Source organism: Equus quagga, chromosome 9 (assembly GCF_021613505.1).
Source record: "Equus quagga isolate Etosha38 chromosome 9, UCLA_HA_Equagga_1.0, whole genome shotgun sequence".
Classification (NCBI taxonomy): Eukaryota; Metazoa; Chordata; class Mammalia; order Perissodactyla; family Equidae; genus Equus; species Equus quagga.
Genome location: NC_060275.1, coordinates 67,396,542 through 67,417,283, shown reverse-complemented (window position 1 = coordinate 67,417,283; position 20,742 = coordinate 67,396,542). Strand labels below are relative to the sequence as shown.

Below are 20,742 nucleotides of genomic sequence, written 5' to 3'. Positions count from 1 at the left end.
CAAGGTGGGCTCTCAACAAAGGTCAGCCACTGTTGCTATGTGTCAACCCGAAGAGCCCACTGAATTCTCCAACAGTCCTATACATAGAATTCCCTCCTTTTCACGGATGAGGAAACTGAGGCTCAGAGAAGTCAAGATGCTTGTCCAATGTCACACAGCCAGTGAGTGGCCTGGATCTGAGTCCTCCAGAGTCCATGCTCTTCCTAACTTCCTCTGGGGCTCGAGAGGTGTTTCCTGCCACCCCCAGCCACAGCCCTGAGCCCAGCAGGCCGGGTGTGGATGGCAGCAGATCATGACTGAACGCAGGAAGTCCTGGCAGGCAGGGGCTCACGGGGCAGCCTTTCTGCTGGTAACCCAGTTTCCCAGACAGCTCCCCACCCCCGTCCCAGAGTGGGCTTGGGCAGAAGCTAGTAGGATGCCAGGAGGACCATTCCCCCAGCCCTTGAAGAAAAAGGCTGGACCTCAGACCATTCAGCTGAAGCCAGGAACCACAGCATCCTGCCAGTGCCACTCTGTCTCAGAAGCCTCCATTCACACAGCTCGGATGCTCTTCTGCCTTTCTCAAGCACCTTTCATGACTCTGCAGGCCCAGCAGGATCTGGCTCCACATATTTTATTTAAATTCATGGTCTTTCACCCAACCAGGCCTTTGCTTATGCTGTTCTCCCTGCCTGGACCACCCCCCCCCCCCCCCGACTTTTGTCACCCTGGTGAATCCTGCCCACCATTAAGGTGCAGGCACAATATTCCCTCTCCCAGGAAGCCCGCCCTCCAGGGAGAGGCCCTCCTCTCCCAGCCCTATCTCTCCCTCTGGATCAGCCCTGGCCCCATGGGGCTGGGAGTGTCTGTGTCTAGCTCTGTCTTGCCCAGATTGGGGGTCCCTCAGGTATAGGGCTGAATCTGAGGTCTCTCACCACCCCCAGCATTACCTAAAACAAGGCTGGGCAGTAGGGGATGACAGGAGTTGTTTAGTGAACGAAATCTTTAGCCTGGTATCTGAGGCCTGGTGTAATCTGACTTGGTAAACTCGTATTCATCCTAAAAAAGCCATGTCACATGCCTTCCTCCATGTTCCAGGCAGCATTTACTGGGAAGACAATTTTGGAGGCTGAGACAGGACACACAGGGCTTACGATGACTCCCTGTACTCCCAACATCGTGGCCTCTTCCCCAAGTCTTCCTTTGGCCTCTGGGAGGCAGTGAGGTGCAGGGGTTCCCAGCCAGCATTAGCAGTTAGGGTATGGATTCGGTAGATTTCCCCAGGTAGGAAGACATCGCTATAGGAAGTCTCTCCAAAACCAGTGCTCTATACCTGCGGGCACCACAGGACAGCGCCCCGCATGTAGTGGCTTTTGGCGCCAGTCTTCCTCCAGTTCCACCGGGCAACTCAATCGAGGGGCGCGGGCCCTTTAAGAGGCGAACACGGGGGCGGGGCTCAAGTCAAACCCCGCCCCGGGAGCGGAGGCGGGGCGGACCCGAGTCTCAGTGCGCCTGCGCAGTGTCCACGCGGTTCCGGGTCCAGCTCGTAGTTTCCGGAGCTGTTCGCAGAGAAACTGAGGTTCGGAGAGGGAGCGATCGTCCCCGTAAGCCCACAGGAAACCTGTTTCCCTTCTTGGCCCTGCTGTGAAAGGCCTGACCCCTGGTCATTGGCAGGTACCCCGAATCCCCCAATTTTTCTGGCAAGTGTGTGATCAAGGCGACATTTAGGACTGGAGCGGCGGGGCAGTGACGGTTCTTGCCCCGTGTTCTAGGTGAGGACGAGTAGGCTCAGAGACGTGGACAAGGTCGCGCCGCTGCGGCTGCGTCGGCGCCGGGATTTGAACCCGGGACAGCCCAACTCAGACCTTCGATGCCCTGTGGAGCCCAGATGACCCACTCTTTGGTTTGTCCAGACACAGTGAGTAGGTGAGAGCCTGGGGGGCCTGGGCAGTGGCGGGCGGGGCTCTTGGCCTGGGGTTGAGTCTCCGGTGGACAGAGCCAGGGAAGGGGGAGCCAGGGGTGCAGCCCGGCGGGGGGCCGTGGGGCCCTTGGTGTTGGGCTCAGGCCCTCTCCTCGTCCTGATTCTGGTACCACCAGGGTGAGTTCGGTGCTGAATCGCAACACGAGGCAGTTTGGAAAGAAGCACCTGTTCGACCAGGATGAGGAGACGTGCTGGAACTCGGACCAGGTGAGGCATCTCTCCTTGGACCCTCCATCCCTCGTGTGAATCAGATTCTGGGGTCCAGGGTACCTTGAGAACTTTGGGGTGCCCCAGCTGGGTACAGTCAGGTTGGCCAGAGAGGGAACATGTGCTAACTGCATTTCCTCCTCCCCTGCATCAACTGTGTGAATGAGACAGGTATAGCAGGGCCCTGAGCCTGGAGTAACCTTGGGCCTCAGTTTCCTGTCTGCTTCTAGGGCCCCTCCCAGTGGGTGATACTGGAGTTTCCCCATCGCGTCTGTGTCTCCCAGCTGCAGATCCAGTTCCAGGGGGGCTTCTCCAGTCGCCGGGGCTGCCTGGAAGGTACTGGAAGGCCCTGGAAGGTGGGGGTTTGGAGGGGGTACCCTGGCCTCATAGTCTGCCTCTTTCTTCACTGCAGGCTCCCAGGGGAGTGAGGCTCTTGGCAAGATTGTGGACTTCTACCCGGAGGACAACAACTCACTTCAGATATCCTGCCCCAGCCTCTGGGGTGGGGTGGTCTGTGCCTCTGAAAGCTGTAGGCCCTGGCATATGACCTTGAGCAAGTGGCCTCTGGGCCTCCAATGCTTCATCTGTAAAATGGGCTGATAATCACCTGTTCTGTGTGAGAGCCTCAGAGGGGCCCACACCATGCTGGGTCACCCAGCTCATCAGTATTGTCTGAATTGGGACTGGGTGAGGGCTGAGGGTAGGTAGGATATGACAAGCCACCTGTTTCCTTTGACTGCCCGCGCTCACACCTTCCCTGTGCCAGCTGCTGACGTAGACCGGCTGAAGGTGACGTTTGAGGATGCCACTGACTTTTTTGGCCGTGTGGTCATCTACCACCTGCGGGTGCTGGGGGAGAAGGTATGAACCCACTGGGCCACTGCCTCTTCCTGGAAGCCCTTGGGGAAGCACAGCCAAGTCCTTCAAGTTCTGCACAGAAGGTTTATTGGCTCCTCTTGGGAAGGGCCCCCTCCCGCCGTCTGTCCAGGAGCTGCCTTTGAAGCCAGTTCTGGGTTCCCCCAGCTCTGGGTCAACCGTTTCGTTCCCTGAATGTCTGAGTCCCCGGCAGGTGGCCTTCACTCGGGATCGGTGGGTACCAGGTTGCTCTGGAAGAGTTTAAGGATGTGGTTCTCGATCGCTTGTTGCACTGGAAACAGGACAGGCAGAAGGTGGGCCATGGACTGACTGAGGGCTGCGGAGGCACAGGCCAACCTGCAGCCTCCCCTTGGGGGCGAACTGGGGCCTCCCAGCCCTGGAATCTGGATGGAGGATCCACTCGCACTGGGAAACGCATGCCACTCCCAGAGCACAGCTGGGAAGACAGAGGCCCCCATCCCAGAAACCTCAACTTCCCCTAAGTTTGTAAATATGCATTTTGGAGGCTTTTCAGAGTCATAAAAATATTTCTTAGCAAACAATTGCCGAATTGTGACTTTTATGAAAAGACAAGAAGGGCTGTGAGAAATGACTTCTGCCCCAATAAACTCCTCGAAAGGAGGAGGGGAAATTTCCTAAGCCCTCCATTTCCCCCACGACCCTGAGGGTCGGTTCTAGTGAAGATGCCCCCTTTTATGGATGGGGAAGCTGAAGGGGGAAGTGGAGAATCAGCCTGGGGTCTGCCTGCGGCCCTGGCTCCCACACACCTCCTGCCACGGAGAGGGCTGCCCCCATGGCCTCAGGCACAGTGGCCCAGCCTCCTCCCTCCTGGCGTCCTCACCCTGCCAGGCCTCTGAGTGCACTGTTCTTCCAGCCTGAACCATCTCCTCCCTCCCCTTGGGTCCCCAGGAAGCCCTCCCTGCCCCCCACCCCTCCTTGGGCTGGGCCAGGGCTCCTTTGAGCCTCCCACCCGCAGTGCCCAGGTTGCCCTGAGAGCTGAGACTAGGACATGCCCAGGCCAGGTGCACAGTGGCACTCGACATTTGCTAACACAAACATTCTCACTGCCAGCGTCTGACAGCCGAGGGGGATGTCCCGTGTACCCCTCTGTGATCACCCTGCCTCCAGCACCCTGTCACTGCCCTGCATGTCTCAGGCCAACCTTTCCGGTATCCCAGGGCCACAGCGAGGTCCATCGGGGTGTAGCCAGAGTCAGCCTCGGTGGTGAGATCAGCTCCTCGGGCTGCAAAACAAAGCAGGTGCTACAGCGGGGCTCAGGAGGACCAGTAACTGCCCCACAAGATGCAGCCACAAGTCTGCTGGTTGTCTGCATGGCCTTGGACAGAGCCTGAGCTCTCCAAAGAATGTGGCCAATAGCATCCCCCCACTCCAGGGTCCCTGAGGCACAGAGGGTGTAGGTGCTCGAACCAGGCAGGCAGACCCCTATGCTATCCGACCACCTCCTGTCCCCAGATCCATCCTCTGGGAAAAGTAGGCAGTGACTGTCCATCCAAGAGCTGTTCAAGTAGAGCTCGGACCCCTCCCTGGCCCTCAGGATTCTGCAGAGCCAGCCTCTACTCCCACTCACCCAGCAAGGCCTCGACACACTTAACATGGTTCCCACGCACGGCGTACAGCAGTGGCGTCCCTCCATTCTGTTAGGGGCAGGGGCGGGGGCAACCAACACTCTGTCTTTTCCAGATTCTCACAACACCCTGCACCCTCCAATTTAATGTGGTTCCTCCTCCTGCTCATCACCTGGCCTGTCTAGCTCTTCCTTTGGGTCTCAACTTAGATACTCCCCCTTCCAAGAAGCCCTCCCTGACCTCCCTTGGCGGTACAGGCCGTCTCTGGGCTTTTGCAGCTGTCTGTGCGCCTGTCATCACAGTGTTATTCACTACATCTCAGCTGACTGTTTATGTGTTGGCCCCCCGCCCCAAACTGGGAGTTTTGTGAGGCTTGGGAATGGGTCTGGTGTTCTCAGCAACCCTGGTACCCCTGAGGTGCCCAGGACAGGGTGGGGGGGGGCACCTCACCCAGTCGTAGATGTTGATGTCCACGTCACGCTCGAGTAGCAGCCCCACGATGTCCGTGTAGCCACCTGTGCTGGCCAGTGACAGGGCACTCTCCCGCTCCTTGGCTAGGATGTGGGGGTCAGCACCCTGGGGCAAGCAGAGGGGGCAATGACAGAAGGGAGGGCAGAGGGAGCAGTGGTGGGAGAAGTGAGGGCATCCCCTGAATCCTGGTGTCCCCATGGCAGCCTCGTCTTACAGACATGGCACCAGCAGACTCAGCCGAGACCTGGCCCGCCCTTGAGTCCCTGGGAAGTCACCAGCTGGGCCGGGACGCACCCACTCGAGCAAGAAGCGGACGGTCTCAATTTCTCCGAAGGCCGAGGCCCAGATGAGGGGAGTGAAGCCGCGCTCGTCCGGCTTGTTGATGAGGTTGTCGCCTGGCAGGAGGGGGTGGTACCACTGGGCTGCACCCTGCCCACTCTCCCCAGTGCTGCGGGAGTGGGACGGTGCAGGCGGTTGGGGTCAGAGGTAGGGGAAGCACACATGTAGATGCAAAATATGGACATGTCCAACACATGTCTAGACAGGTGCCCACGTGGAGGCTCAGGCCATGTCAGCACCGACATGCACACAGCATGCATGGTCAGGCAGGCACGGACACAACGGCGACGAACATGCACACACACCTTTCCTCAGATGCTCCTTCAGCTGGCTCAGCTCCCCCTGGGCTGCAAGCTGGTGGATGGACAGGGCTGGGGGCCAGAGAGAGGCAGAGTCCTCACCCCTCCCTTCTCCGCTCTGTGCCTCAGTTTATCCCTGTCTGAAGTTGCTCCTCCCAGCCCCTGCCTCCACCACCCCTCCTCCCCTTGGGGACTGGGGGCCCACTCACAGTCCAGGGTGGCCGGGAGGGCTGAGACCTCGTTCCCCCGCTGCCGGTTGGTGAGGGTCGTGGAGTGCTTGAGGGAGCTGCCTGCTGAGAGAGAGGAAGGGCCTCAGTTTCCCCTCAGTATATGTCACTGGGGCTTCAGGCCAGAACCTGGGGGCTTGGAGCTGCCAAAGACAGTGCCTGACCCCACCATCCACCATCCACTTCTTCCACTCTCCCGGATGCCCAGGGTGTGCATTTCTCCTCCGCTTGGGCAATGTTCTGGGCAAGAGACCAAACCGCTGCTCTCCAGGGGCCTGTGGATGAGTGAGGGAGTCAGAGAGAAACAGAGAAACAGAATGAAAGCTCAAGCTGAAACAATGTTCAAGAGAAATGGAAAGCAGGTGGAAGGAGGTAGCAAGAAAGGAGGGCAGGCAGCGAGTCCATTTTAGACAAGGTGGTCAGGGAGGGCTTCTCCAAGGAGGCGACACTAACTGAACTCAGCTAGGTGAAGAAACCAGCCCTGGGAAGAGGTGTGGGAAGAGCATTCCACACAGGGGCAACAGCAGGGACAAAGGCCCTGGGAGGACTGAGTTAGACATAGTCAAGGGCTCCAGTCAAAACAAATCCTCAGATCCTCAATAAGTTAAACACAGAATTACCAACTGACCCAGAAATTCCATTCCCAGGAGTCTACCCCAAAGAGTTGAAATCAGGTGTTTAGAAGAAAACTTTACACAAGTGTTCACAGCAGCACTAGTCACTATCGCCAAAAGGGGAATAACCCAAGTGTCCATCAATGGATGAATGAATAAACAAAATGTGGTCCATCCACACAATGGAATAGTACTCAGCCATGAAAAGGAATGAAGCTCTGACACATGCTACAATATGGACGCACCTCAAAAACAATATAGTACGTGAAAGAGGCCGGACACAAAAGGTCACATAGTGTGTGATTCCATTTACATGAAATGTCCAGAACAGGGAAATCCATAGAAAAGAGAAAACAAATTCATGGTTGCCAGGGACTTACGGGAGAGAGGGACGGGAGTGACTGCTTAGTTGATATGGGATTTCTTTTTTGGGTGTGATAAAAATATTCTGGGACTACAGATAGAGGTGGGGGTTACACAACATTGTGAATGTACTTACTGCCACTAAATTGAATGTAATTCTGGTTAAAATGGTAACTTTTATGTTATGTGGATTTTACCACAATGAAAAAAACAAATAAGCGATCCCTCATTGGGTGGAGAGGGAAGACACGCACTGGGTAGCGGGCCATACACAGAAATCCCGTCTTAGGTCTGACACTCCACCATCTGCACATCCCAGAGGCTGGAGCCCAGGACAGTATCCTACCCTGAGGTGAGGAGGCGCCAGCATCGGGCTCAGGATTCCCACACTCCGGAGTACAGGGGAAGAGACTGAGGACTACAGTGTCGGAGCCATCGGGGGCCTCATCCCCAGGGTCTTCAGGGTCTCCAAATTCTGGGGTGGGGGTCTGCTGGGTCAGGTTGAGGTCCTCTGCAGGCTGGGTGGGCTCCATGGGAGAAGCTGGGGGAAGCGCCAAAAGGGGAGAGACGGCAATAATTATCAACAGCTTTTATTAAGTAAGCACCGACCGCATACCTGGCCTTGCACAGTGAGGGTGGGTAAAAGGGGTCAGCCAGGGAAATGAGACCAGAGTCCAACTGCTTTTCAGGTCCACTCCTCTCCACCACCAGGGCACATATAACATACACTACTTAAAAGCCCTGGCTCTGGGGTCAGCTATCTAGGTTCGAATCCCTCCACTTACAGGCTGTGAGAACTTGGGCACGTGACTTAACTACTCTGAGCCTCAGTTTCCTCATAAATAAAGTGGGGAAATTAGGTCTAAAAGAAGTCATGTCAGTAAACAGGTGAGCAGGGGGCCTCATATACGGGCACGAGCACAGCTTGATAAATGTTCTCTGTGGTTATTTTGCGGGGGCTGTTCGCAGAATGAGTGAGGGCTCAACAAAGATGTGACTGGTCCCATCTCATCTGCCCCTCCCAAACAGATCCAGGAGGTCCACTCACCTCCCACGGGCCTCCTCTGTCGCTCCGCGCAGCAAGCCCGGGTCCCCCAAAACTTGGGGGCCCAATTCACGAACTTTTCTCCTCCAACTGCTGTAGGGGAGAGCGAGCTGGCGCCTGGACCCTCAGCGCCCTAGCTTCTTCTGCCAGGACAGAGAGCAACTTAATACGCGACCGCTACCCCTACCCCAGAGCTCCCCCACTGCGCCTGCGCACCCCCGTCCCCCAAAAGTGCGGAAGGGCCGAGGAGCGGGAGCTGCTTCTGGCCCTTTAAGTTTTGGGGGAGGGGCGTGGTTTCCGCCTGTGCCCGAGCAACGCAGTTGCGCCTGCGCGTTCTTGTCCCCGTGGCTCAGATGGGAGCCCCTCTCGGTCGGAGAGGGGTGGGCTGGACCTCAGAGGATTTCAAGGCCACTGTTTTCCCTCACCCTCAGCTCCGCCCACACGTCTTTCCAGAGGGAGCCAATCAGCTCCACCTTCGGGCGAATGGGCGGGGCTTTCTTCAGGCGGAGGGCGGGAGGGAAGCAGGCAGGGCATCTGGGATTTAAAGGGGTGACGCCATTGCCGGCGCCTCCCATAACAATGTTCCCTGTGCAATTTTGGGCGCTCATGAGGATGTGCAGGGATTTGGTGGCAGCGGGGAGGGTACAAGGAGGGCGTTTATACAGCCCGAAGTGAGCGCTGTGTGGCGTGTTCCCCCATTTCGTCTGCTTCCAGAAAAGGGGATTCGGGAAGCGAGAACACCCTTACCCCTCCCCCGCCTAGGTGTCCCTCCTGGAGCTTCAGGAGGTCTCCGCCCCCTCCTCACCCGCCTCCGAGTGTGGCTCCTTCCCCAGTCTCCCACTCACGGTCCCTCTTCTGTCTGGGTAGACGGAGGAGCAGGGAGGGTAGGCCACTTGGTTACCGGAACTGAGTCAGGGCGGCGTCCGGTTTTGCAGGGGAAGGTTTAGGCAGCGGTCTCCATCCCCAGACTTCCGGTGGCAGTCCTCGGGATCGGGGCGCTGTCGCTATGGAGGAACCAGAGATGCAGCTCAAGGGGAAGAAAGGTGGTGCGGGCCCCGAGAGGGATGGAGGGACCAGGAACTCGGGGAGGGGCGGCCGGACAGAGGGCGGGATGGGGCGAAGGCGCGGAGGGAGCGTGCGGGGCAGTGATTGAACTGCTGTGGAATCCCGGTTTGGCCGCTGACTAGTTTTGAAACCTTTAGAAAGTCTCGGTGCCTCGGTTTTGTCATCCTAGAAAGGGGAGCGCAATAGTCTTCCTCCCACCTCCCATAGGATTGTTGTGAGAATTCAATAATCCGATATTTGTAAAGCATTGGAGGAACGCCTGGGGCGTGGCCATGGCCTGTGTATTGTTTCTTACGTATTTACGCGTTTGTGTATGTTTACGTTGGCTTATCAAATATTTGTAAGTCACAGAGTTACAAATTACAAAATGCCACGAACTGTTTTTAAGTTATACAGGTGTTTGTTATTTTTTTAGTTAATTATTTAGAAGGCTCAAGTACACCGAATTCCATCTCCTTCGTAACAACACCGTGAGGTGTAAGGTATTACTATGCGCAATTTCACACCGAGGAAGCCTAAGAGGGTAAGGGGGCACAGTTTGGAGGTGGCAGGGTGGGCTCTGCCCCACTCGTTACAGCAGTGAGCTGGAGAGATTCCCTGCCTCTCTCGACTCCCAGACACACCAGGGTGCTCTCTCTTGCCAGCCACACTGCACTGGGCAATAGCACCCGGTCCATCTCTGCAGCAAACCTCGAGATGGGTACCGTTATCCCATTTTTACAGATGAGGAAACTGAGGCTCAGAGATGCCCCTGCCCTCATGAATCCAAGCTTTAATTTCTTTTTTTCTGTAAACATGTAACCTAATAAAGAATGAGAATTTAAGTATAAGAGAAATGAACAGGGTGTTGAGGTCAAGAATGAGGTGGAAGGGATATCTGATTAAGCCTGGTGATCAGATCAGGGAAGGCCTTGCCCAGGTGACATTTGAGCTGAAGGATGAAAAGAACCCAGTGGGGGGAGGGTGTATGAGTGGTGGGAAAAACAGATGCAAAGGCCCTGAGGTGGCGAAGTGTTTAGAGCTGTGTTGCAACACACTCTATAGCTACTAGTCACAGTATTTGTGGGTATTTAATTAAAATTAGGTAAAATTTGATTTCTGAGTCACGTTTCAAGTGCTCAGTAGCCACACGTGGTTAGCGGCTACCAAATTGGCCGGTATAGATTATAGAACTTTTCCATCATCTCAGAAAGTGCTTTTGTATAGTGCTGAGAGTGTCCGAGGAATAGCCAGGAGGCCGTTGTGCCTGGGGTGGAGGGTGAGGAGGGCAGGGAGGTCAACAGCAGGCAAAACATGCAGGGCATTGTGGGCTATGGTAAGTAGGTGGATTTTATTCTCTGGCTGATGGGAGCCATGGGAGAGTTTCAAGCAAGGAAGGGACATATCTGATATGTTCATTAGGAGCTCACTCCATCTGAAGTCTGGAGATCAGACTGTTGGCAGGAGAGGACACAGGGAGACCAGGGAGGAACTGAATCTGGCATCCAGGTGGGAGGTGGACCAGTGAGGACAGGGTAATGGTAAGAATGAGTGAGATTTAGGCTTTGTTTTGTGGCAGAACCAGCAGGATCTGCTCTTGGATGGGAGCGTGTGGATGACCAGCTGGCTGGGAATGCTGTTTGTTGACGCATACCCTGGGATGAGGATTTGTGTGTAATTAACTTACCAGGAGAACCCCACAGGGGAGAGTAGGAAACAGGACAGGGCCAGGGAGGAGGCTGAGCAATGAGCAACCTCTGGTAAAATTCCATGGCGGGAGGACTCAGCCTGATCCCAGAGGGGAGCTCAGGGGCATGAGTCATGCCTCTGATACACAGCTCGGGTCACGGGTTTTCATACGCTTCCCTAGTCAGTCATGGCAGAGGCCATCCAGGGATGTAAACTTTCAGGCATTTTCAGGTCCAGTAACCAGTGGGCATCCTCTGAAGAAGAATCTCAGATGTGGTCACTGGGGTAAATGGAATTTGGGGGCATCTGAGTGGGTGGCAGCAGTGTCCACTACAAGTGGGTTCGGGCGGGGAGAGATTATGAGTTCACTCGGTGCATTAACATCATTGAGATTGAGATCCTTCTGTGACTCCCAGACGGACTTGTCCAGCTCTGCTGTGACCATCTCCTTCAACCCAACACTGGGGACACAGGTGACCCAGCTGCTGGGGGAGACACTGGACACTCCTGTCTGCTCTGGCTGGATTCATAGGTTGAGGAATCAGGAGTCTGATGCTTTGTCCCTTTGTCCTCCCTGTTCCTGTGTCCCCCTCCCCAACACCCCACCTACTGGCTGACTCTCAATCCTGGATCCAGTCACGGACAAGTTTACCGAGAGCATCTATGTCTTGGCCAATGAGCCGTCCGTGGCCCTGTACCGCCTGCAGGAGCACGTGCGCCGTTCACTGCCTGAGCTGGCCCAGCACAAGGTGAGCCCTGCCTGCCCCTGCCTCCCACCTCCCCCAGGGTCCGCACCTCATGAGCTGGGGCCTGCAGTGTGGAGCAAGGGCTACGGGGATAAGAGTCAAGGCTGGGACACCAGCAAGGAGGCACATGGTCATTGAGCCAAGTTGGGGTCATGGGTAGACATATCTGGGGCAGATTTTGAAGGAGAGGACAGTAGGATCTGTGTTAGTTGTGACCTGTGTACAAAGGAGGCAGCCATGCAAAGACCAGAGGGAAGGGCATGCCAGGCGGAGGGAACAGCCAGTGCAAAGGCCCTGAAGGGTGATGGCCAAGTGTTCACAGCAAGCCCAACTGGTGTGGGAGGGAAGTTGTAGGAGGAAAAGTCAGGAGCTGGAGGGGACCTATCTCTGTGGCCGTGGTGATCAGTGATTGGGTGCTCCATCCCACAGAGCTGGGAGGATAGCCTTCTGAGTGGCAGCCCTTCCTGCTAAAAGCACTCCCCCTCCCCACAGGCCGACATGCAGCGATGGGAGGAGCAGAGCCAGGGCGCCATCTATACAGTGGAGTATGCCTGCAGGTGAGCACCGCAGACTCCCCACCATGCCCTAGCCTCCTGGATGCTCAGGGCCCCCAGCCAGCTGTCCAGTGAGCCCTGCCCTTCCAAACCCATCTGAGTGGAGGCATGTGGATCTCAACTCACCTGGCTGTGTGGTGGGTTCCAGCCCCAGCCTGCTTCTTACCATTTGCCCTGCACCCGTGTGCCTCTGGCAGGCTTCTTCCTTGCACTGAGCCCCTCCCTATCTGTCACAAGAATGGCTGATAAGTATTTTGGGAGGTGCCACCCAGGCAGGGAGCTGGCCCCACTAGGGGCTGGCATTTCCCCCTCATAGCCCGGACCACAGACTGGCTGCTAGGGTGGATGGCAGCTGGGGGCCGGGCCAAAGAATGAATACGGCTGTTTATTTTTTAATTTATACTTATTTCCAATTTTTTTATTGTGGTAAAATACATAAACGTAAAATTTATCATCTTAACCACTTTTTTTTTTTGCTTTTTCTCCCCAAATCTCCCCAGTACATAGCTGTAGATTCTAGTTGTAGATCCTTCTAGTGGTGGGATGTGGGATGCCGCCTCAACATGGCCTGACCACTGTGCCATGTCCGCGCCCACCATCCGAACTGGTGAACCTGGGAGCACACAAACTTAACCACTCAGCCATGGGGCCGGCCCCTTAACCACTTTTAAGTGTACAATTCAGTGTTATTAAATGCACTCATAATGTTGTGCAGCCATCCCCACCATCCATTTCCAAGACTTGTTCATCATCCCAAACTGAAACTGTCCCCATTAAACACTAACTCCCCATCCACCTCCCTCAGCCCCAGCCTCCATCCTACTTTCTCTCTCTGTGAATCTGACTCCTCTAGGGACCTTGTATAAGTGGAATCATGCAGTATTTGTCCCTTTTGTAACTGGCTTATTTCCCTGAGCATAATGTCCTTATGGTTCATCCATGCTATACCATGTGTCAAAATTTTCTTCCCTTTTAAGGCTGAATAATAATCTGTCGTATAGATGGACCGAGTTGTGTTTATCTGTTCATCTGTCTATGGACCCGTGGGTTGCTTCCATGTTTTAGCTATTGTGAATAGAGCTGTTGTGAACATGGGTATACCATTTATTTTTGTTTAACTTTCTCAGAATCTCCAGATTGTTTTTAATTTTCCCAAGGGAAAGGTGTGCCTGCCAGTGAGAAGCAGTCGCTGGTGTTTCTTTCTGTTACTGTAGCCGTGCCGGCCTGGCCTCCTGCCCTGCCGTCCATTCCCCGTGCCTGTATTTAACGCCGTGGCTGGGCTGTTTGCCTCGGGAGTTGGGTGACTCTGTAGAAGTGCCAACTGCCTCTGGCTTGGGCTGTGGGTCATTTTGGTGGAAGCTGGATGCAGCTGGGGAGCCATGGGGTTTGCTTGCCTCTTGCTGTTTGGTTGTGTGGGCAAAGGTTCCTAGACAGGAAGTCCTCCTGCTGGTGGCACTGAGCTGGGTGTTCTGCCATCAGCAGCCTTGGCCCCTCCACTGGGCCTGGGGGTGACCCAGACAGATGCCGTCTTCCTGAGGATGGTGGTCACAGACACCTTCCTTAGCTCAAGAAAAGAAATGAGTGTCTCTCTTTTGGCTGCTGGACCGCTCCTGGACAGCTGTGAGCTCATCAGCAAGGCCCAGGTTCAAGGAAGGACATGTCAAAGTCTGTACTTTCTCCCATTTTCTCTAGCTGCACTGTCCAGTGCAGGAGCCCCAGGCCATAGGTGGGTGTTCACATTTAAAATTTTAACGCATTAAAATGAAATAAGATGAAAGAGTTAGCTCCTCAGTCTTGCTAGCCACATTTCAAGTACTGAGCAGCCCTCTCAGTAAAGAACATCATATTCCAGAAAGTTCCACTGGACTGCGCTGGGCTCAGCAGGGGGCCAGTGTCCTCTGGGCACTCTCTTTAGGGAGATGTGAATTTCTCTAATGCTAGAAAACCATGTTTTCCTTTGTGGACATGAAAGAGCCCTTATCTTTTAGTTGTTTGAAGTGCCTTACGCAGTGTTAATGGTTGGTGTAAAACTGAAAGATGTTATAGTGGTAGGTTGTTGGGGTAAACTATTCAACAGTGAGCTTATATTGGAGAGCTTGTTGTCGAGGTGGGCCATCAAGCACGAGTCCCTGACTGATAACAAATGGGAGTGATTTTTCTTCTGTCTTTGATAGGACTTTAAAACAACACTTCTATTTTTGCTGCAGATGCTGTTGCCCGGTGACTTTCTGGCATTAGCCAGGCCCCGAGTGCCGCTGGAAGGGATGTTTGCATTAGACAGTCGGCAGTGTGGCACCAGCACGGGGCTCTTGCAGCTCGGCAGTAGTTCCCCCTGAGGGTGATGAGTTATCCTGGTTCCACGTAACTTAACTCCAGAGCTTTTCACAGTCGAGTTAACCAGCTTCCTTCAGGGGCAGGCATAGGTTATCTAAGAGGAAAGCAGGATGTGCTTGAGCCCATCTTTGCCTGCTTACAGCTCCTTCAGGGATGATAGATGGGCTAGTGGTGGTGAGGTAAAGGTTGCGTCTTGCTACCCAGTGCTCTGTCACTTGTCATCTGGGCGTAGCAGGGAAGTCTAAACTTGAAGCCCATGGTGAGCCCTCAGGGAGTCCTGCAGAACTCCCCGAGGAGCCTGCTGAGCGTCCAGCCCATACAGGGCCCCCACTGAGCTCTGGTGGGGGGATACACCGGCAGGCGCCAGGAGGGGAGGGTGAAGCAGGGCAGTACCAACCGGCTCCATCCTCCCATTTCAGCGCCGTGAAGAACCTTGTGGACAGTAGCGTCTACTTCCGCAGCGTGGAGGGTCTCCTGAAACAGGCCATCAGTATCCGGGACCACATGAACGCCGCCACCCAGGGCCACAGGTAGCTCCCAGGACCGCCTGCCCCTGCTGCTCTCAGCCTCCTCACTGTAAGGACCTTCACCGCTCAGCCAGGAACTGCCACTTCTTGCTCCTTTCCTTGTCTCCTGGTGTCTGGTGACTTCTCTTGTCCTTTGGCGTCTGTAGTGGGAGGGTTGTGCGGGAGTTCAGTCACTCAGCACGCAGGTCCCAAGCTCTGCTCTGTGCCTAGCCCTAGGCTGGGCGCTGAGAACACAGCAGTGACCGAGACAGATGTGCTCATGGTCTCACGGGGAGACACACAACAAGCAGATAAACATAGAACAGACAGTAGCATTTCAGACATGTGTAAAGGAGGAAAAGGGATGTGGGGGTCTCCATGAGAGGCGGCAGAGGTGCGAGCAGAGGCCTGAACCACATGTGCATGGAGATGACCAGGGGACGGTGTTCCAGGTGGGGCAGTGGCGAGGGCAGGGCCCTGGGTCTGGTGAGCTGGGTGTGTTGCAGGAACATCTAGGAGGTAGGTGTTGCTGGAGCCGGTGAGCAAGGGGGAGACGGGGTCGGGAGGTGGGCCTCACCAGCAGCAGGGAAGGGTGCCCAGAGCTGAAGGAGGCTTTGAGCCAAGGACCAGATGGTCTGAAAATGAAAAGCACTCACAGTCCTTGCACAGTGGGGAAAGAGGTTATCATTATAACTTAATAAACACGTTTGAACACTCATGCACATGCTGTAAGCCATAACTCTACCTTGAGATGTGTCTGGCTCCTGCAGTTGAGTTCTGGTGTGCCTGTCTCCTATGAGGCATTTAGAAGGAAAAAAAATCTGTGGCACTGTTTCTGAGAACTAAGACATGAGAACTGTCAAAAACAAAAGGGCCTTGAGAATGTGTAGGAATGGATGTGTACCACTCTTCCCTCTGAGAGTGGTGTGACGAGGTTCACCTGGGTTCGTTTGCATTCAGTGACCGTCTGGCTCTGGCCACTCTGCCATGAGTTTGTGAGAGCATCAGAACCAGAGTTCACTGTGTAAAGCAGCTTGCACAGCACCCTGCACATGGTAGGGCCTCAAAAAGCTATAGCTTTTTACTTTCAATTCATGGTTTCCCAAGTGCTTTCAAATGCCCTGTTTGTGCCGGCTGTTGCAAAAATGCACTGTGCTTCTGAAAGATGCTAGTAGCAGCTTGAGGTGCTGCTAACACCTCTCTTTGCAAGCCCTGTGGATTTGAAGCACCCAGTCCTTCGTGAGTCCCAGGCATGACCTCTCTAGCGGGTGGCTGGTCCCATTCTTCCAGAGGATGCCCTGAAGGCTGAAGCCAGGAGTCCTAGGGGACCAGAGGGTGCCTGAACCCACTCTCCAGTCTAGTTGAGCAGGCCTCATGGCCTCTCATCTGGGCCTCATGGATGCTGCACGTGTTTTGTTCCAGCCCTGAGGAACCGCCCCCGCCCTCTTCCACCTGAACCCAGAAGAGACTCGGAGGTGCTTCGGCCCCTCCAACCCAGGTCAGTGCCAATGGGGCTGCAAGCCACCCTGTGCTTCGGCCTCTGAACTAATCCACCCTCGGTGCCCAAGAAGGACCGGCTTGTCTAACCACTCGGGCTTTCTCGCTGAGCTTGTAGGATGGTTTCATCAGTGGGAGGTTGCAGTCAGGGGGACCTTGTGCCCTCTGCTGCTCAGGGCTGTCGTCAGCCCATCTCCCTTGTGCTCTGTCTGCCAACATCCTGCCCCTTATCAGGCCACAAGTCTTGTCCCATCCCAAGGACACCACCAGGACAGAGAGGGGAGCCCACATTTCCCCTGCTCTGCCATGTGCCACCTGCTTGCTTTACCCACACACATTATCTCAGGCAGAGCCCAGCATGGTGGTTACCCACCCAGCTCTGGAATCCTTGCTCCAGCAATGACTCTGCTGTGTGACCCTGAACAAGCCCCTCCCGACTCTGGTCTCTGCTTTTCCCTTCTGTCAGAGTGGCTCATCCGGCGGCAGAGAAGGGCTGCTCTGTACAGTGGTGTGTGTTGTAGCAGTCAGTGACTGCTGCGTGACCAACTGTCCCCAAACTTAGTGGCATATAGCACCATCATTGCCTGCTCACGATTCTGTGATTTGAGCTGGGCAGTTCTGCTGGTCTCACCTGGGGGCCACTCATGTGGCACTAATCAGAGCTCAAAGGGGCCGGATAGGCAGGGGTGGCCTTGCTCACACATCTGGCTCTTGACCAGTGCTATTGGGTGTGGGGTCCAGTGTTCCACGTGGCCTCTCCAGCAGGCCAGCCCAGGCTTCTCCTGGTGGCTGGGCACCCAGTGCCCATGTGCTCACCAGCCTCTGCTGGCTTCCTATTTGCCCATGTCCCATTGCTCAAGGCCAGTCATGTGGCTTGGCCCAGGACCAGACGGGAGGACTGCAGGAGGGTGTCAGTCCTGGGAGGTGTGATTGACTGTATGAGGAGAGTGTGGCACCAAGAAAGCCCTGGCATATTGTCACTCTGTGCCTGTGCAGGGCAGACCCCGCAGATCTGGGGTGCCCAAGGGACTTAGTGAGCCCCTGGCTTGTGTCGCACTCTGAGCCCCCTGCCCATGTGTTGTGATGGTGCTGTGTGCTGTGGATGCCCTCTCAGAGGGTCAGGGAGGCATGGGTGGGGACAGGGGCCCCACAGCCCCAGAGCAGCAGCCCACAGGGCCGAGAGGCAGCAGAGTTCACGTGTGCAGTCTGAGAGAGCTTATACAGCACCTGCTCTGGGCCAGGGTTAGTTCCAGGCCTAGGAGTGGTGAGTAATCCCGCAGGCTGTGAGACCACCTGGTGGGCATCTGGGAGGGCCTGGAGCAGGAGGGGCTGCCAAGGGTGTCAGCGGGCCACCTCAATGCTGCACACAGTGTTGCCCACCAGCCCTGGGCCCATACCCCACCTACTCCCCCATCCCCTCCCCCTCACGGTGGTTGCTCCCCCTCTCACGCTTCAAGAATGCTGCCCTCCCCATGCCCTGGGTCATCTGCTGTTCCTCAACTGCTGTGCCCCCTCAGAACAAAACAAAATGCTCTATGCCTCCTGATCATGCTTTTGTCCCTACAGACGTTGCACCCCACTCCCCCCCCCACGCCCCGCTCAGGGCCTTCCACCTGCACTTTTCCTCAAAGCACCCCTGCCCCCTGTCTCCTGACCCATCACCGTGGGTGATGACCTTCACTGGGTCAAGTGGTGGCCTCCCCTGGCCTCTGATCTCACCTGCCTCTCCAGTCCCAGAGCCCTGAACACAGCCCCATTTTACAGAAGAGGAGCAGCCTCAAAGAGGCAAGGCAGGTCACCACTCTCGACTGGAAGTGCCAGAAATCACATCCAGACCCTCTAACCCTCAGGTTTCACCTCTTCCCCAGGCCCCGCCCAGCCTCCTGCCTCAGGTACCGCCTCATCAGGGCGACCCTGCAGCCCTGGGGGTCTCTCAGACCTCACCCTGACCCTCGCCCCCCAGCCTGACTAAAGCTGAGCCCTTGGACGCAGCCTTGTGGTACCTGGCAGGGAATGAAGACTGAGCACGTGTGGCCAGCATATTTCTCCTGCTCCTGACCAGAGCCTCCAGGCCAGCCATGAATGTCCTGAGACAAGGCTTTGCTGCCCCTGGATTCTTACCTGCCCCACATCGGCATGGACACAGCTGTGGCCCCTTGGACCAATAATTGCCACCATGATAATCCCGAGCATGCACCCAGTATGTGCTCAGCACTGCACTGGGGGCAAGGGTCACCTGTCATCCTCAGACAGCCCTGTAGGGCAGGTGTCACCCCTGGGAAAAGAGAGGCTCTGAGAGGTGACATGACGTGTGCAAGGTCACACAGCTAGAGAAAAGTGGACCCTGGCCTGGTTTGGTCCCAGCTCTGCCTCTGACATTCTATGTGACATATGCTCGCCCTCTCTGGTCCTCCATTTCTCCATCAGGACAAGGGAGGCTGGCCTGGACCTTCTCTACAAGCTGAGGTGGACATTCATGCACCTGCCTACCTGGCCTGCTTCCTGCCTTGAGGAAAAATGCCCAGCCCAGGCTCAGGTCATACAGAGACCACCTCTAGCTGCAGGGGTAGATGGCCAGCAAATCAGAGCCCCTCATCTCCCAGGTCACAGTGACTGGTTTGAGATGGGCGTATGACCCAATGAGAGTTCTTCCCTGAGAATTTTGCTGGAAGCGTGGGAAAGTTAGCATCTTCTCATCAGGGTTGTTGAGCTGGGCGGACAGAAGGGGAGACCTGAGAACATTGCATGGGGCCCTGGATCCAGCTGTACCTGACACCAGAAAATCTCAAATTTTTAGTTTCATGAGTCCCTGAATTACTATATTTGCCAAAATTGCTTTGAGTCCGTTTTGCTGCCTGCAGAAGAGCCCACCCCGATCCCTGCAAATTCTGAGCCTAGGAGATCATGGTCCACAGTTTGCACACCTCCAAGGCCAGTTGTGTGCCAAGGAAGTGTCCAACAAAATGTATCAGGAAGATTAGAATGGAGTTGTGTGGGGTATAGCCATGGTGGGTCCCAGGCCCACTGATCTGGGAGGATCCCCCAGCTTGGCACTGTGAGGTGGTTGGGAGAGGGGCGGCTAAGGCTGGGGGCACCCTAGGAGAGACAGAGAGGGTCCTGGGGGGTGTCAGGGGTGTGGAGGGGGCCTGAGGTCCTGGGAGAGGGTTCAGGGACACAGGAGATGTCGAGAAAGGCCTGCCTTGCACCACCAAGGAGTGGGGGTCAGCCCTCTCCCTCTCCTTCTAGGGTGTATAGGGGGCCTCTCTGCCACCATCCTGCCTCCCCACTGCACCAGCTCAGTTTAGGGGGAGGGAGGAGCCTCGGGTCCACCCCATTTGAAGCCCTGACTGGTGTGTGGCCTCTGCAGTGTCACTCTGCCTCTCCTCGCCTGCTCTGAAAGCACCTCTCCTTGTCAATCAGTCTTTCTACCTGTCCACCATACAGCCATTTATCCAGCAAACGTTGACTGCCCTCTGTGGATGCAGCCCTGCCCAGGGGATGCCCTGGTGAGCAAGACGGGCCAGCCCTGATTCCAGGGCTCAGACCTTGGACAGACGGGCTGCTAAGTGAGATAATTGTATGCTACATCCCAGGTGCTGTGAGCTAGTGGGAGGCCCCAGACCCTCCCAGGGCTCCCTGTCACCGGAAGCCCCTGGAAGAGACCTCAGCCAGCAGTTAATAGCTGCGCAGAGGTCTGAGCGGAACTCGGGGCTGCCAGATTCTGCACAACCCCAGGGTACGAGGGCTAGCGCGGGTGCTGGCTAATTTGCATCTCGTTTGCATGCCGGTTCTCGGCCTTCCCGCCTGGAGAATGTCCTGCCCTGGACTGCCGCCAGGGGGCGCAAGAGACAAAGCCGTGGCCGGGCACTCGGCCTCGGAGCAGTCATTGCCGGCAGGCCTCGCCGCCCTCGCCCCCGGTCGTGGTGGGCGCATTGTGACCCTGCGCCCTTTTTCACCCCATACACCCTCACTCTCATTTTTCAGAGGGCGAACTAAGGCTCCGCAAGGCCAGGTTACCCAGCAGGAGCTCGCATCTGCCCTCACGTGCTCTTGGACGGTCGCTGGACGCCTCCCCTCCTCACCCAAGCGAGGACTTGCTCCCTTCAGAGCTGCAGAGATAGGTGGATAGCTGGGAGAGAGGCAGTGAACTCCCCGTGCCCTGGGGCACTGAAGCATCCACGAGCGTGGGGGCGACCTGGAAGGGATCCCAGACTTGTGTAAAATGTGCCCCCCACCCCTTTCAAATCCATGGATGAGGTAAAAAGAAGCCAAGAGGGCAGTGATTGGCACCTGGTTGGTCTGCAGTGGTCAGGATGGAAATGAAACTTTTGTCCTGATTTTTATTTCAGCTCTGCTTTGTAGTCCCAGAGGGTTCCGCCCCTGGG

At 55.9% G+C, this 20,742-nt stretch overlaps 3 protein-coding genes across 10 annotated transcripts; 2 read left to right on the top strand and 1 right to left on the bottom strand.

The window, feature by feature from the left end:
- The first annotated feature begins 1,328 nt into the window (after positions 1-1,328).
- NR2C2AP (nuclear receptor 2C2 associated protein) lies at positions 1,329-4,199 on the top strand. Of its 3 annotated transcripts, none has more exons than XM_046671411.1 (7): positions 1,329-1,558; positions 1,752-1,905; positions 2,077-2,167; positions 2,398-2,503; positions 2,580-2,647; positions 2,918-3,028; positions 3,325-4,199. In XM_046671411.1, the coding sequence occupies exons 2-7, from the start codon at positions 1,850-1,852 to the stop codon at positions 3,523-3,525; spliced, it is 633 nt and encodes a 210-aa protein (XP_046527367.1). In that variant the 5' UTR covers positions 1,329-1,558; positions 1,752-1,849; the 3' UTR covers positions 3,526-4,199. The 3 variants fall into 3 exon arrangements, with proteins under 3 accessions (XP_046527367.1, XP_046527365.1, XP_046527368.1); XM_046671409.1 differs by having other exon boundaries at positions 1,332-1,653; XM_046671412.1 differs by lacking the exon at positions 3,325-4,199 and having other exon boundaries at positions 1,383-1,653; positions 2,918-3,056.
- On the bottom strand, positions 3,096-8,304 carry RFXANK (regulatory factor X associated ankyrin containing protein). 5 transcript variants are annotated; one of them, XM_046671404.1, is made up of 10 exons: positions 7,991-8,293; positions 7,289-7,483; positions 6,130-6,240; positions 5,948-6,028; positions 5,745-5,810; positions 5,395-5,495; positions 5,080-5,205; positions 4,632-4,698; positions 4,206-4,286; positions 3,096-3,314 (listed from the first exon to the last, which is right to left on the bottom strand). In XM_046671404.1, the coding sequence occupies exons 2-10, from the start codon at positions 7,473-7,475 to the stop codon at positions 3,244-3,246; spliced, it is 891 nt and encodes a 296-aa protein (XP_046527360.1). In that variant the 5' UTR covers positions 7,476-7,483; positions 7,991-8,293; the 3' UTR covers positions 3,096-3,243. The 5 variants fall into 5 exon arrangements, with proteins under 5 accessions (XP_046527360.1, XP_046527363.1, XP_046527361.1 ...); XM_046671407.1 differs by lacking the exon at positions 4,632-4,698 and having other exon boundaries at positions 3,096-3,273; positions 7,991-8,304; XM_046671405.1 differs by lacking the exon at positions 4,632-4,698 and having other exon boundaries at positions 7,991-8,297.
- A 574-nt stretch (positions 8,305-8,878) lies between these two features.
- BORCS8 (BLOC-1 related complex subunit 8) lies at positions 8,879-20,650 on the top strand. Of its 2 annotated transcripts, none has more exons than XM_046671414.1 (6): positions 8,879-9,030; positions 11,357-11,469; positions 11,959-12,023; positions 14,774-14,884; positions 16,283-16,358; positions 20,342-20,650. In XM_046671414.1, exons 1-5 carry the CDS (start codon positions 8,994-8,996, stop codon positions 16,314-16,316), a joined length of 360 nt encoding a protein of 119 aa, XP_046527370.1. In that variant the 5' UTR covers positions 8,879-8,993; the 3' UTR covers positions 16,317-16,358; positions 20,342-20,650. The 2 variants fall into 2 exon arrangements, with proteins under 2 accessions (XP_046527370.1, XP_046527369.1); XM_046671413.1 differs by lacking the exon at positions 20,342-20,650 and adding an exon at positions 18,226-19,190.
- The last annotated feature ends 92 nt before the right edge of the window (positions 20,651-20,742 follow it).